The sequence below is a fragment of the Scyliorhinus torazame genome, chromosome 15 (assembly GCF_047496885.1).
Source record: "Scyliorhinus torazame isolate Kashiwa2021f chromosome 15, sScyTor2.1, whole genome shotgun sequence".
Taxonomy (NCBI): domain Eukaryota; kingdom Metazoa; phylum Chordata; class Chondrichthyes; order Carcharhiniformes; family Scyliorhinidae; genus Scyliorhinus; species Scyliorhinus torazame.
In genome coordinates this window covers 134,760,026-134,775,478 of record NC_092721.1, presented here as the reverse complement: position 1 = coordinate 134,775,478, position 15,453 = coordinate 134,760,026, and the positions used below count along the sequence as shown (strand labels likewise).

Sequence of the window (15,453 nt, the reverse complement as noted above, 5' to 3'; positions counted from 1 at the left end):
GAGTGTCGGAAGAGCCGGGAGTGCAGGGGGCGAAAGAGGCCGACGTCTTGGCCTTTGCCTCCCTGGTAGCCCGGAGACGGATCTTATTAATGTGGAGGGGCTCAAAGCCCCCGAGTGTAGAGACCAGGGTTAGTGACATGGCTGGGTTTCTCAGTCTTGAGAAAATAAAGTTCGCCTTAAGAGGGTCAGTGGTCGGGTTCACCCGGAGGTGGCAGCCGTTCGTCGACTTTCTCGGGGAAAATTAAAATGTCAGCAGGTGCAGAATTCCAAGGGGGGGGGCGGGGGGCGGACAGTTGTTTTATGGTTGGGGGGTGTGAAGATTGCGATGGGGGTGTAAATGTTTATTGTACCATGTTTATGTCGCTGTTATTATAAAAATTTGCAAATACCCTAATAAAAAATTTTTCTTGGACTCACCCTTGCCTTTAACAAGACCAACCTCACCATCATCTCTTTGTTGCTCAACTGAGTAGGATTGCTCATACTTGGTTTCAGTCTTAGCTATCCAACTTTACCCTGCGCCACTAACAGTAGCTTCTCTTCCCATCCCTCAGGATCCATCCATGCACTCCCTTGCACTCTCTATGCTGTCAGCCTGCTTGTTGACATCCAGTCTTGGATAAGCTGCAATTTGGCCAAAATAGCGTTAAGCCTCACCACTGCGAACTGTCTCTGGCCTCCTGGAGTCCCTCAGTTGAGCAAATGAAAAGGAAAGATTGTGAGGATAGGGCAGTTTCATAGAGCAAGACCAAAAGGAGTGATAATTGGACAAGAAGCAAATTTTCTCTCAAGGTGTGAATGGCAGGATCCTAAATGCTTGCCATCAGAAAGCAGAATAAAGGAAATAAGAGAAAAGAAAAAAAAAGATCTGCTCCTTTAGCTTGGTGTCAGTTTTCACCTTTGATCATATTTCTGTGCTGCACCCTGGATTTGTTGTCTGTTAGTACTCTATAAGATGATGTCCAGAAGTGAGTTCAGTTTCTTGTGTGCAAGATGAATCTGGTGAGGGGTTATTTAGATGTCAGTTCGGAAAAGTTGGTCGGCTTTCTAAATATAGTTCTGATGTGCACTATTTCTCTATAATAGAGTTCATGAGTATAATTGACCCATCTAGTCGTAACCCTACTCCATTCTTTAACCTGTCTCGTAGGGTTAACTCCATTCTTTGACCTGTCTAGTAGGGTTAACTCCATTCTTTGACATAAAGGCCAAAGTGGATTATAGGGTTACTGTTTGGGGCGGGGAGTGGGCCCAGGTGAGGTCAGTGCAGACTCGATGGGCCAAATGGCCTCATTCTGCACTGTAGAGATTCATAATCTTTATTATGAAGTAGGCTTACATTAACACTGCAATGAAGTTACTGTGAAAATCCCCTTGTCGCCACACTACGGTGCCTGTTTGGGTACACTGAGGGAGAATTTAGAATGCCCAACTCACCGAACAAGCACATTTTTAGGGACTTGTGGGATGAAACCGGAGGAAACCCATGCAGACATGTGGAGAATGGGCAGACTCCGCACACACAGTGACCCAAGCGGATTCGTTCGATTATAAGCAAAAGTATATCAAATGGCATGAGGAACTAGGGAAAGGTAAAAATGAAACTTTTAAAGCAAGAATGAAGAACTTCCTACTCCAGCACTCGTAATGGATCTTTGACTTGGGTTTTATCAGTGGACCTTGCCCTGAATTCATTGTTAAATAGCAGATGCTTGGGTCCAGTATCTTAGCAGAAGTGACCTTTTTTTATGGCAAAAACTGAATTTTACTCTCTTTTCCCCTTTTCTAGATTCAATGCCAGAAGCACCTGCAGTGTTACCATCCTTGTGGAGGAAATTGGAGTACACACTTTTGCAAATTAGGTAATAAGCCATCTAGACTGCTAGCTATTTTTACAAATGGAATAATGGCAAGGCTCCAACAAATAGCGTTTTAACTAAAACTATATTACATACGTAGCTGAAGTAGAATACTTTCCTATCTCAGGTGTTTAGTGGTCATATCAGGTATTCTCTGGTAAAGTGTAGGATGGTTAAATGCAAAATAAAGCTGCCTTTACCCCAATTGCACGACTGTACTTCCATCCTCCGTGCAATAATTTGCATGTCCCACAACCGGGCATTCTCCAGTTCAGAGCGCCACGGCAATTTTACTTACAGGCACTTTCTGCATGGGGTTAGCATCCAATTAAGGGGTGATCCATGCCCACCAGGAACTGCATTGAGATCAGCCAAACTGATATTGCAAGAGGAGAATTTAAAGGAGAACCTTGGGGAGAATTTAAAGGAGAACCTTGGGTCAAGAGCTAAAAAAGCAACTGCGTGTCACATTCTCCCAGGAGCACAACCGAATGTTCTTCCCTCCTGACCTCTTCCTGCAAAATATACTTAAGTGAAAAAACATTTTATCAGATCTTGCAGCTATAGGAAAACCTCTCTGATAGATGCAGCAGTTCTTTGGTGTGTGGGTTGATATTCTTCCTCGTTCAGAGGGCCAAGGGAATTTCAAAATACTGTACTGAATCGACTTGAAATGTCATGATTAGCTTTCTGTGCTGTTTCTTGATGTTTCTAACTGGTGTGTTTATTTTACTTACAGGAGTTTGCAGCAGAGCTCTGTAGCACTTGCTACAAACCAGAGAGGTATTTTTTATAAAAATGTTTTGTCTTAAAACATTTTGGATATACCTATGATTAATCAAACCTTTTAAACTTTCCTTGTTCTTGGTTCTCTGCCCCTCCTTCATTCAAATCAGCTGCTGCCTTAATCTTTTGCTGCAAAATATAGAGACTTGTAATTAGCAGTAAATGACTTGGACTTTTACACTAAGTACCTTTCTGTGCAGATGAATGCTGAAATATTAAATGTTTGACTGTTTATAAAATTAGTATTAATTTCGTAGCAATTTATACATTGTTTGTCAAAGGTATTTTAAATTCCCCTTTTAAAAAAAAAAACACATCTTTTTTCCTATAGCTCGCACAAAAAATGCTTTAAGTGAATTAAGACGACGAGGGAGTTATTCTTCAAGGCAGGTGGCCAGGGCTAACTCCAGCCTCTTGTCAATTTCTCCACAAATTGAGCAGAGAATTATTAAACCTCTGTCAGCAAACCCAATTGTAATAACACACAGCACTGGAACCAGTCCAGTTATTCCACAGCCTCGACCAGATGTTTTTGCAAACCAGATCTGTTCACAAGATCCTAGTCGGCCTGCCGCAAGTGGTAAGTATGTTCATTGGGGTTGAAAGTTTTAGCTCCGTGGGTGGATAGGTTTGATTGGTAGTTGAGCTATATATAATGGGACAGTCATTGGTCGATTCCTGATCTATTCCAAGTCGGCTGATTTTGGGTGGGGTGGTGCAAGAGACTTCAGGGAGTCTTTGTACCCATGAACTAGATAGAGGAAAGTCAGGTAGGGTTCCCACTTCCGATGACCATTCAATTATTCCTGTGGAAGTAGCTGGTGTGATTAACTGATGAGGATGAGTTAAAAGGTATATCCATGCTAGCCATCCTTTTGCAGCGTTGGTGTCTGCGTACCACTTTGCCATTGGGGTGGAGCTGCACATCAGTTATCACTTGGATCAATACAATTTAAAATATTTGTGCTTTTATTCCTCTAATGCTGAAACAGGCTTGGAAGGGTTTAATTCCCAAAGCTGCATGCAACTTTCTTGTCAACAAAGCATTTATATTTAATTAGTCTCTCAGTTCTTAATCATTCTGGAGGACTACTAATTACAATTCTCTTGTATTATTGTTGGGGATGCCCACCACCCTACCTTGCTGCTCAAGTTAGGTACTCTGCTGCATGGTATGGAAAAGAAACCAGAGATGAGCAATTTGCTGTATGGTTTAGGGGGTGTGGATTTGTGTGGATGAAAATTTTAGAGGTACTTTGTTTTTGTTTAGGTGATGTCCTTCACATTGTTGTTCCCGGACACTGTGACCGAAGATTACAACCTGAACACATTTCTCCAGGGAAAAGGAAATGGTAAATGGGTAGTGAGTGGAAAGCTTTAAATTGAATCAGGATCATGTTGGAAGTTAAATTGAAATGTCGCTTAGCAAATTCCATGTTTCAGTATAGTTTGCTCACACTAGTTGTTTATATTTTCACCTTTGCAAGTGAGGTTAAATTTCTTGTTCTTCATCTATAAATGTCTGCTTTCCCCTTCTATGCTAATATACCTTGATGACTGCAGATGTCAATATACTTTGTATGATAGAGGATCAGTCAAGATCATTCTCTCACTTCCACAAATGTAGTAAGCACATGCAAAAGAATAGACTGAAACAAATGGGTTTAAAAGCTAAAGTGAGCTGGAGACCTAGTTTGGCCACTAGTTCTGAATAAGTGAAATTCCGTCTTTTTTATTCCAATGAGTTCTGAAATAGTATTCTGTGATTTTGTTTGTTTATAATTAGGAAAATTGTTGCACAGTGGATAAGTCAAATTATATTTTTATCATATGATTACAGAATCCTCATGGGTTTTACCACTGTTACTTGATTGTATTCTCTACTTCCATGAGTGCTTTTGGTTTTCAGAACACTTTATCCTTGTCTTGTACTTTTTGATTCGTGGCTTTTTCTCTCTCTACCTATTTTTTCCACTTCTCAATCTGTCGTATTTGTGTTGCACACTTTGCCCTGCTATTTTCTGCCTGTCTGCTTTATTGTTTTCCTAGGAGCAGGTCTGCTGCATCTCTGGGTGCAAGCTGAGAGTAGTTAAAGCTAGCACCAAGTGGAGAACCATGAGAGGGAATGAGCAAGAAACCTTGAGCTTATTGGTGGAGCGACATGGGACTGTGCCTTTGGTCTGTTATACAGGCGCTGTTCTTGTGTTGAATCCTAGAATACAGATACACTGTTGATTGTCTGTTTCAGGATTTTACTCCTGGGATGGGTGTGTTTGAATGTTCTACTTTTGGAAATGACTGAATTTAGATTTTTAGAGGTAAACACTGGGACGACGGAATTGTCGGGACAACTCTATGCAACAGAATTGTTTTTTACAGAATGCGATTGTTTATTGTTGCTACAGTGATTGGGCTCCGGTTGTGAGATGTGATTTAGGCAAAGACTTTGGACAAGATCAAACCAAATTGAAACAGAGTTCCGTGAATAGCGCGTTTAGCCGGGTGTTTTCCCGGCGCTCGCAACGGCGAGAAACACCATGCTATCTATCGGGACTCTGTTTCCATTCGTGGCCTCAGCGGGGATTACCCCACCGAGGCTGCACTTGATCCCTTTTCCTGCACTGAGGAGCTCCGTTCACCAGAACTCCTCAGCGCAGGAAAATGGCGTCCTGATCTCTCGGCCCCCGACGCGACGCCTGAACCAGCCCCCCACCCAACTCACCTATGCAGGTCCTCGAGACCCCTCCGCACCCCATCTCACGCGCAAAGGGCACCCACTCCCCCCAAGGGCCTGATCCCCGGCGTGGGAAAATGCAAGCCTGGCAGTGCCAGGGTGCCATCTTGCCCAGAGAGCAAGCACCTGGGGGCCTCTGATTCCCTGCGAGACCCCCACAAGTGCAATTCCGTCTGATTCCCATTCATGGGAAGCAGCAATGAATGTCGCTCACCCAAGGTCTCTGAGGCGAATGGATTAGGTCCCAACCCCTTGGATAAATCAGGTGCATACATATTAGAACGAGACTAGCTGCAAAATAGTGGTCCCACCCACAATGGGCAGGATTCAGGTCGCGACACCTCGCAAGATCTCATGATTGTGGCTAAAGGCATGAAGAGAAAGTGAGAGTGGGATACTGAATTTGCATGATCAACCATGATCATATTGAATTGTGGTGCAGGCTCGAAGTGTCGAAAGGCCTACTCCTGCACCTATTTTCTATGTTTCTATGAGCCAGGTAGATTCCGGATGAGGGATCTACCGGCGTCACCGCGCCATTCGATATGATCATGAGTGATCAGTTTGTTTTTCAAGTTAATCATTCCCATCCACTCCCAATAACTTTTGATTCCCTTGCCTAGTAAGAATCTTATCTACCAATGTTTAATGACCCCCATACCCCACTGCCTTCTGAGGTAGAAAGTTCCAAAGTTGCACAACCCCATGAGAGAAATAAATTCTCCTCGCCTGTCTTAACAGGGTGAGCCCTAAATTTAAAACAATGTCCACTAGTTCTGGTCTCGCCACAAGAGGAAACCATCTTTCCAGGTTCACCTTGTCAAGGCCGTTCAGGATCTTGTATACCAAAGGGCCTACATATGGCAAAATATATAATGCACAGAAAGCGTTACTACTGTTAGTAGTGTACAGCATAGAACACTAAGTGCATTCTATTGTTAAAATACCGATCTTAGAAATACGGTATTGAGCACAGAGATTTTGATTGTAATGCCAGAAGGCCATAGAATCCCTAAAATGCAGAAGGAGGCCATTCGGCCCATCGAGTCTGCACCGATCCTCTGAAAGAGCACCCTACCTAGGCCCATGCCAATTCAGCTAACCTTCACATCTTTGTACTGTGGAGGAAACAGAGCATCTGGAGGAAACCCATGCAAACTCGGGGAGAAAGTGCAAACTCCATACAGTCACCCAAGGTAGGAATTGAACCCGGGTCCCTGGCGCTGTGATTCAGCAGTGCCAACCAATGTGCCACCGTGCTGCCCCTCTGTCAATTCTGCATACCTCCAACTCTGGCCCCTTGTCCATCTTGCATTTCCTTCATCCCACTATTGGTGGCTGTCCTTTCAGCCATCAAGGTCCTAAACTCTGGAATTCCTTCCTTAAAACATTTCAACCAATTTTTCCTTTGAAGAGGCACGTTAGAGCATACATCTTGGATTAAACTTTTGGTTCCTGTCTTCATAGCTCTATGTTCATCTAATTCTCGGCCACTGAATTGCTTTTGGATGAATATGATTGCTTATTGTTCTGGTTATGATAAAGCCAATTCTGTCTGATAATGTCAATATAGAAACAGAAGTTGTTGAGGGGACAAGAGAAGAGATGTAGGGATATGGGAGATGAGAGAAAAAAGCAGGAGGAAAGAGTGTCTACAACAAAATGGAGATGTAAAGGGGGTATAACTGAATGCAAAGGAAAAGAGGGCAGAATTATAGGAAGGGGTGTCGATAGATGGGAGCAGTGGACAAGGGTGATGGAATTCAGTAAGTAATAAAATGAAGCGTGAAAGGTTACAGGGGACAAGAAAAGGCAAGTACGGGCATCGAACAGATGGAAATGAGAGGGAAGGGCAGGAGAAGGAATGAATGGAGTTGAGAATATTGATCAAACTGTAAGGGATGTGAGGTGCAAACAAGAAGGCCTCCAATGTTTTCCACCCCAGTCCTCCAAAATATAGCCAGGACCTCAATCTGATAGAACCATAGAAAAGTTACAGCATGGAAGGAGGCCGTTCGGCTCATCTTGTCCATGCAAACTCCACTCATGTCCGCTCTACACCTCCTGCCACTTATCTTGAATCTATGTCTCCTGGTTCTAGAATTCTCCACAAGGGAAACAATTTTAACCCGTCCATTCTATCTCTTCCCCTCATTATTTTGTACACCTCAATTAAGTCACCCCTCAGCCTTCTTAGTTCTAAGGAAAATAACCCCAACCTATCCAATCTCTCCTCGTAGCTACACTTTCCTAGCCCTGCCAACATTCTTGTAAATCTCTTCTGCACTCTTTCCAGAGCAATTACATCCTCCTTGTAATGTGGTGACCAGAATTGCACACACTACTCCAGTTGTGACCTACCATATTTAAACAATTCCAACATTATATCCTTACTTTTATATTCTATACCAGTGAAGGAAAGCTTTCCAAATGCTTTCTTTGCAACCTTGTCTACTTGAACTGCTGCCTTTAGGGACCAGTGTACCTGTACGCCAAGATCTCTCACTTAATCTACCCCTCTTAGCATATTCCCATTTATTGTGTACTCCCTATAATTGTATGATTCCCCCTAAATGCATGACCTCGCACTTCTCTCTGTTAAATTCCATCTGCACTTTATCGCCCACTCCACCAACCCAACTATATCATTTTGTAGATTGTAGCTATCCTCAACACTGTCCACCACTCGGCCAATCTTTACGATTGCAAATGTTCAAGTCCAAATTGTTAATATATAATACAGACAGTAAGGGCCCAACACCGAGCCCTGTGGAACACCACTTGAAACAACTTTCCATTTGCAGGGGAAGCCACCGACCATTACTCTTAGTTTCTTGCTACTAAACCAACTTTTTATCCACTTTGCCACATTGCCTTGTATTCCATGGGCTTTTACTTTTTTGATCAATCTGCCATGTGGGGCTTTATCAAACACCTTGCTAACATCCATGTACACATCATCCACTGCACTACCTTCAATCCTTTTCACTTCCTCAAATAATTCAGTCAAATTTGTGAGGCAAGACTGCCCTTTAACATATCCATGCTGACTATCCCTGACTAGTTCATGCCTTATATGTGATAGTTAATCCTAGTTCATGCCTTATATGTGATAGTTAATCCTATCTTCGGATTAATTCTAATTTTTGACCACTGACTTCAGACTTACAGGCCTATAATTGTTTGGCATTTCCTTTGACCCCTTTTAAAACAATGGAACAACATATGCATTTCTCCAGTCCTTCGGTACCTCCCCTGTATCTAGTGAGGATTGGAAAATCCTCCTCCTAGCATCTGCTATCTCTCCTCCCTGACCTCCTTCAGCAGTCTTGGAAACAATCCGTCTAGCCCTGGCGACTTATCAACTTTCAAGGAATCTAATCCTTCGAGTACTTCCTCTCACTTAATGCTTATCCCATCCAATATCTGGGTTCTTCCTGGACTACATTATCTGCATCATTCATTTTCCATTGTACACGGACACTTAATATGAATTTAAACCCCTCCCCGCAGCCTCTGCATCTACACACAAGGTCCCTTCTTCATCCCAGATTGGTCCCACTTTTTCCTTAACTAACCTTTTACCATTAATATATTGGTAAAATGTCTTTGGGTTTTCTTTAACTTTACTTGCTAATCTTTTTTTCATGGCCTGTCTTTGATTTCCTTATTTCCTTTTTGGCTTCGTCCCTGCACTTCCAATACTTGTCTAGGCTATTTGCCATGCTTAGTTGTTTCGCTATCCCAGATCTTTTACCTGCATCAGCAATCCCCAATCTTCTCTCAAACATTACCTGTCTTCCCTTTGATATCTTTTCTTGTTCTCATAATTCTCCGTTAGAATCATTGAATTCCTACAGTGCCAAAGGAGCCTATTTGGCCCATCGAATCTATACCAACCCTCTGAAAGAGCACCTTACCTAGGCCCACTTCCCTGCCCTATGCCTGTAACCCCATCTAACCATTGGACGTCAGGGGACAATTTTTGCATGGTCAATCTATCTAACCTGCAGACCTTTGGACTGTGGTAGGAAACTGGAGCAAAACCCACACAGGCACTAGAGAATGTGCAAACTCCACACAGACAGTCACCCAAGGTTGGAATTGAATTCGGGTCCCTGGCACTGTGAGGCAGCTGTGCTACCATGCCGCCAATTAGTTGAACCGATTGCCAAATCTATATATTAATTGAAAATCTTGAGCTGGATGTTCTTTCAAGACCATCACAAAACACATGCGAGGGCATAAACCTGACATTATATCAGGTTAGGTTTAAAACCGCAACTACCAGATCAATGCAAGACAAAATTATTTCACGTTTGTCACGGATCACTTCCTACAGGCTGTATCTGAACATTGCACCTCGAGGAAAAAGCCAAGTTAGCACCTAATAATCGCAGCCATGCTCCAGACCCCAGAGTACTAGTGAGCGACAACTAGAATCACTAACTTTGACATGTTAATTAATGCCATTCTATCCTACATTGAAGAAACCTGCATCTCTTTACAATTTTGCTGTACATTTTAGTTGTATCAATGACTCCTTGATTTGGTTTCCTTTTTGACTTTAGTGATTCCCCCCGCAAAAGAGGTAACTTTGTATTGGGACAGAATTCGACTTCTAGAAGTGTGGAGAATGAAGTGGAAGAAAGTCAAGTAGAAATTGCTGTTGAAAATTTTCCAGTAAGTACAACAGTACAAAACTAGTCTAAAATGCAGTCAAAAGGCTGCTTTGCCTGCTCTAATGCTGCTTATCCAAAAATTATACAGGCAAGTACATATATTCAGCTGATGAGCCTGAGGGAGTATCAATTAGACTTTCGAAAGAGGACATAAACTATAAAGGAGGAAATTCCATTCAATGCTGTCTTCCACAGAATGACATTGATCAGTCCTGAGGATGTGCTTGTGCTGGACTGTCCTGTCCTGCCAAGTGAAGATTTTAGGTGTTACTAACTGATTGAAGAGTCTTGGCTTTATTACATTTGCTACTGTTGACTAATTTTGAAAAAGTTAAACATTGCCTGTCCCCTTTACTAAACTCAAGGCAGTTGGGAGCAATTTTAAATTGAAAGATAACTTTAAAATCGTTAACCGTATATTATTGGCTTCTCTAGCAGTTGGATCAAGACTATATGATTCAGACCATATCATGTGCTATTAGTTGGTTTCAATCCTGCCATCAGCTGCATGGTGGCTTTGATCCCAGCTAGGAAAGGGTGAAGAGGAAGAGGAATTAGCCTAGGTTCTTGCATCTAATCACAAGTGGAAATAATTTGTTGGCCATTCTAAAAATCACTTATAAAGCTGTCACTACTTTATAAACAGGGAACCATACTATACTTGGTCTGCTCTACACGTGACCTAGTAAGCCATCGAATTGTCAAAGAGGGACCATCACAGGCAGCACGGTGGCGCAGTGGTTAGTACTGGGACTACGGCGAATCCCGGCCGTGGGTCACTGTCCATGTGGAGTTTGCACAATCTCCCCATGTCTGTGTGGGTTTCACCCCCCATAACCCAAAAGATGTGCAGGTTAGGTTGATTGGCCATGCTAAATTGGCCCTTAATTGGAAAAATAAAAAATAATTAGGTACGCTAAATTTATTTTTTTTAAAAGAGGGACCATCGCAACCATTCTGGTTAGCTTGGGCCAGACAACAAATAATGGTCTTCCCAAGAATGGAAAAAGGAAGTTCACTCACTGCTTATTCATGTCCATACCAAATAAAAACAGGATTAAGCTCAACTAATATTATACCCTCTCCCATAGGAAAATAATTATTTGTCCTTTAAAATAGGAATGTGTAAGACGCCAATTAAGAATGGAATTTTGTCTTTTTTTTTTTGCAGCAAAGAGTAATTGAAAATGCCAGAGAGAAAATTTTGAAAGATCGATCGCTCCTGGAAAAACTTGCAGAAAACATAAATAAGGTTATGTTCAGGTAATGTAATCCTTATGTGGCAACAAACTGGGCTTTCCTAGCAACAACAACTTATGTTTATATCATGCCTTTAACATTATGAAACTTTCCAAGATACTTCACAGGAACATTATAAAACAAATAATGGCAAGAATAGGATGAGAATTTTACAATCCATACATTGCTTGACTGGGAGCCACTCCGAGGTCATTGAACTACTTGATGTGAGTTAACACATGGACTTAAGGGAGTGGAGGTGAGGGTGATACCAGGTGAAATGGCCAGGGTGAGAGATAGAATCATGGCTTTATTGGGGATTAAGATATCAAAGGTGAAAGTGAGGGTGCAGTTGAGTAAGTCAGTAGGTGCAGAAGTGTAATGAATGGAGTGCCAAAGACTGGATAATTGGAATTTTGTAGGTGAATTGGGTAATCGTTTTTTTCCAGAAGTGGACACAGAAGGAGGTACAGTTGGGGCATGGAAAGGGGATGTGTGTGGGGAGTGACACAGGGAAATGATCTGAGATAGCCTTACCTGTAATTGAAACAATGGGTATAGTGAGACCACATAAGATGACAAGGTCATGGGGGTGGCTGTAAATACAGGTTAGGGAGTTTACATGTAGAAAGAGATACAGGGACAATGAGAAGGCAATTACCTTGAGAGAGGGCATGATGAGTTGAAATGGAGGTTAAAATCACTGGGAATGAGGGGTTGATTTGTTCAGGCACTGAAGGAGCAAAGCAGTGACAACATCTTGGTGATAATTTCTGGTAGGCGGTACAGAATTATGATTTTGAAAGAGGTGGGAAGGGTGGAACAATGTGAGATGCTCAGAGGAGGAGAAAATACCAGAGGAGCAGAGGTGATAAGTACCACACTGCTACTGTGATGGTCTTAATGGGGTGAGTGATAGCATATACATGCTGTTGATGCAATTATTCCTAGCAAGGGCTTTCTTTGTCCACAAGTGAACAAACTTTCTGGCAGGAAAGACGAGGAGAGGGTGTGAGGGCAATTCCACTGGCAGAGTTCATAGGGTCAGTAGTCGGGTGAGTTGGACAGGAAGAGGATTGGCTAGGCTGGGCACTAATGGCTGCAGTGAGCGGGCAGGTCTACGTACTCCAAATACATTGCTAGAGTGTACTAAAAAGATTTTGGTTATGGACATTCCAATGGCATCTGTACTCATAGGAACGTTTCATCTAAAACTAAAATTTAACCAACCATGGGTTGGACTTTTGTAAACTGGATAGACTTCTCAAATTTATATTGAATCCAACATCTTTTTTTGTCTTGTAGCGAGACTAATACTGGGCACCCTTCAAAGCCACCAGACACTAGTACTTCATTACCAGAGCAGTCGATTGATGAAATCCTAGGACTTGGGGTAATCTTTATTTTATACTTGAGTAGTATATTGTGTAATTTATTTTATGCAACTTGTGTCTTTGAAGACTTAGGCCATTTAATATGGCATTTTGTCAATAAATTCAGCAAAGCATGAGATGATTCTCTTGTATTTCTTTTAATATTTTCAAGTTAGTTTAATTAAGGTGGACTTTTGTGTGATACCAATAAATTATGATTATAAAATGTGGTCTTATGCCTCTAAGTCTAAATATGACGAGGGTCAAATATAACTATTTTGGGACAAGACCTTTCTGTGCAAATAGTGAAATGCTGGGCTGGATTTTTCCATACCCTTGGAGGCTGGGAAAAGTAAGGAAAATAGAGATGAACTGCATCAGACAGCTCCCTGGTGCATTCCTGCATACAAGGCACTGAGCTAGGCTGGACTCCATCCCCAATGACAGGATTGTGGGGAAGAAAGATCACAGCTCTGTCTGAATAGGTTTCCTCTCCAACCTGATGGCCCTTCTCGCTTGAAACCTCTTTAATTCATAACTTAAATACAAGCAGCCGAGGGCACCTCCATGTTGGAGCACCTCATGCTTTCCTGCCAGCCAGGGCAGCATCTGACTCTGCCCCCGGCAGAGTTTCCAACCTGACATGGCTGCAGGCTTCTTTGGACCTGCAACATCAGGAACCTGCCTGCCGGCCGCCCATAATAGGACTGATCACGGAGACAACCAGTTAGGAAGACAGTTGTGCCAGTGGGCAGGTTGGTACCCCATGTGGGCCTGGCATCAGGGACCCAACATCCACCAAAAAATCCTGCCCATTGTGTTTGGAGAATAAGTAGTAACTCTGTATAAATTAAATGAACTTAATTTAAAATACCATTGCCTGTATTTCAGTGCAGCTGTGAAATGTTTTCCCTTAGTTTACAACTATAGAAACGTTGAAATTACTAAGCTTAAACTAAAGAACATCTGTAATGTCATTTCAGTAACAACGCTCATCAAAATGAATAGATGGAGTATTCAGCCAACACAAATGTTATACTCTTAGTTCAACAACCTCGGCTTTGATCTTTACGTGCTGAGAAACACTTGTGCACAAATGGGCAGTGGTCGAAAGGTGGATTGAGAAAAGCGGGACACTAGTTCCAAACCGGGATAAGAACACAAAATACTGGTGTTTTGTTTTTAAAGCTGTCCTTAAAAGGCACCATATATGTCCATAATCCAATCTAGACAATGCCCTCCTCTTAAGACACTGAACATTTTCTGCAAACCAAATCAAAATCTTGAATAAAATGCTCTTTATTTTTTTTGTAGGATGAAGTCCATATGTCTGATGAAGCTATCCAGGATATCTTGGAGCAGACAGAGTCAGACCCTGCATTTCAGGCTTTGTTTGATCTCTTTGATTATGGTTTGTACTTAACTCTATCAAAAAGTGTACGCTTTTTAAATTTATGCTCAATAAAAATCGATTTAAAAATGAACTTGATCTGAGCAAATAAGGGTCTCTTAGTACAAATCTTTGCATTGAGAAGTTGTTTTCATTTTTACAATCAGTAGCAGCCATAAGTATTCTGTTTGTGATTTGTAGGAAGATTCTCGAAGGATGTGAATATAAATGCATTTAACACAAAATACATGACATTTCTTCGATATAACTAGATCGTTTCAATTTATAAAGGGTTTTGTACAGTGGTACCTGCTATCATATTCTGTTGGAAGAGTTGCTACATTATCTACCAGATTTCAGTTCAGATTTTCAGATTCAATATATTGGCAAATGCGCAAAATACAAATTGAGAGACCCGTTTCCTGGTCGTTTTTTTGAGGTGAAAAGTCCTCAAGTTACTAAAACAGTAGAAAGCAGGGCTTTATTCTGACTTCAAACTCATTCATTTAGACATTCGGGTAAGTGTTATATTCTCCACTTCAACATTCCTCATCTTGTTGAATGCAGGAACTCCCCAAATGGAAATGTGGTAATTTGGAATTAATTAGAGGATAAAACATTAGACTTGAAAATGCTTGTTGATGTTCTATGGATTTTGTGCAATCCCTTTTACTCTATACATTTGTGCGCATGCATAAAGTGGTAAATAAGGTTGCTGAACTGCAGGTACATGGTATGAAATAATGGCAAGAGTGGCTCAAACAAAGGGGGAAATAGATGTTTAATATTCATGGTTACAATGGCAGAATTTGGACAAGTTGGTGAAGGAAATAAAGGTGAGAGAATGGCAAAGATACTGTTACAGCATTAGAAAGTGATGATGCACTTGGGGGTACAAAGACAATCTATTTAGTTATAGTTGAATGAACAATGGAGGAGACATTATGCTGCTGGATGTATACTGTAAGCCACCAAATAGTGGGAATGACAGGAACAAATTTGCAGGCACATTGCAGCAAGACACGGGAACTACAGAGTAGTGAGAGTGAGGGACTTCACGTATCCTAATTTAGACTGGGAAAATAACAACGTAAACGGCAAAGAAAGGAAGGAGTTCCTGAAATGTGTGCAAAAAGACTTTCTTGACTGGTGCAGTTCCAGCCTAATGAGGATGGAAGCTGTGGTGGATCTAATTGTGAGGATGGAGTATGGCAAGTGGAGCATGTTTTAGTCGTAGTGTACTTGAGGAAAATAGTAATCACAATATCATTAAGTTTGGAGAAGTTATGGAAAGGGACAAGTAATCAGATGTGAAAATACCCTATTATGAGGGCTAATTTCAGTGAGTTGGAAAGGGATCTGGGATTGGCAGTTAAACAGTAAATGAACA

General features: G+C 41.7%; 1 protein-coding gene across 3 annotated transcripts in view; it reads left to right on the top strand.

The window, feature by feature from the left end:
* npat (nuclear protein, ataxia-telangiectasia locus) overlaps positions 1–15,453 on the top strand; it is a 50,384-nt gene that overhangs the window by 13,549 nt on the left and 21,382 nt on the right. For all 3 annotated transcript variants that reach the window (XM_072476785.1, XM_072476783.1, XM_072476784.1), the window contains exons 4-11: positions 1,790–1,862; positions 2,599–2,642; positions 2,977–3,225; positions 3,916–3,997; positions 9,951–10,062; positions 11,233–11,324; positions 12,606–12,693; positions 13,988–14,084. In XM_072476785.1, coding sequence (XP_072332886.1) covers positions 1,790–1,862; positions 2,599–2,642; positions 2,977–3,225; positions 3,916–3,997; positions 9,951–10,062; positions 11,233–11,324; positions 12,606–12,693; positions 13,988–14,084 — 837 coding nt within the window. The remainder of the gene's footprint in view (positions 1–1,789; positions 1,863–2,598; positions 2,643–2,976; positions 3,226–3,915; positions 3,998–9,950; positions 10,063–11,232; positions 11,325–12,605; positions 12,694–13,987; positions 14,085–15,453) is intronic.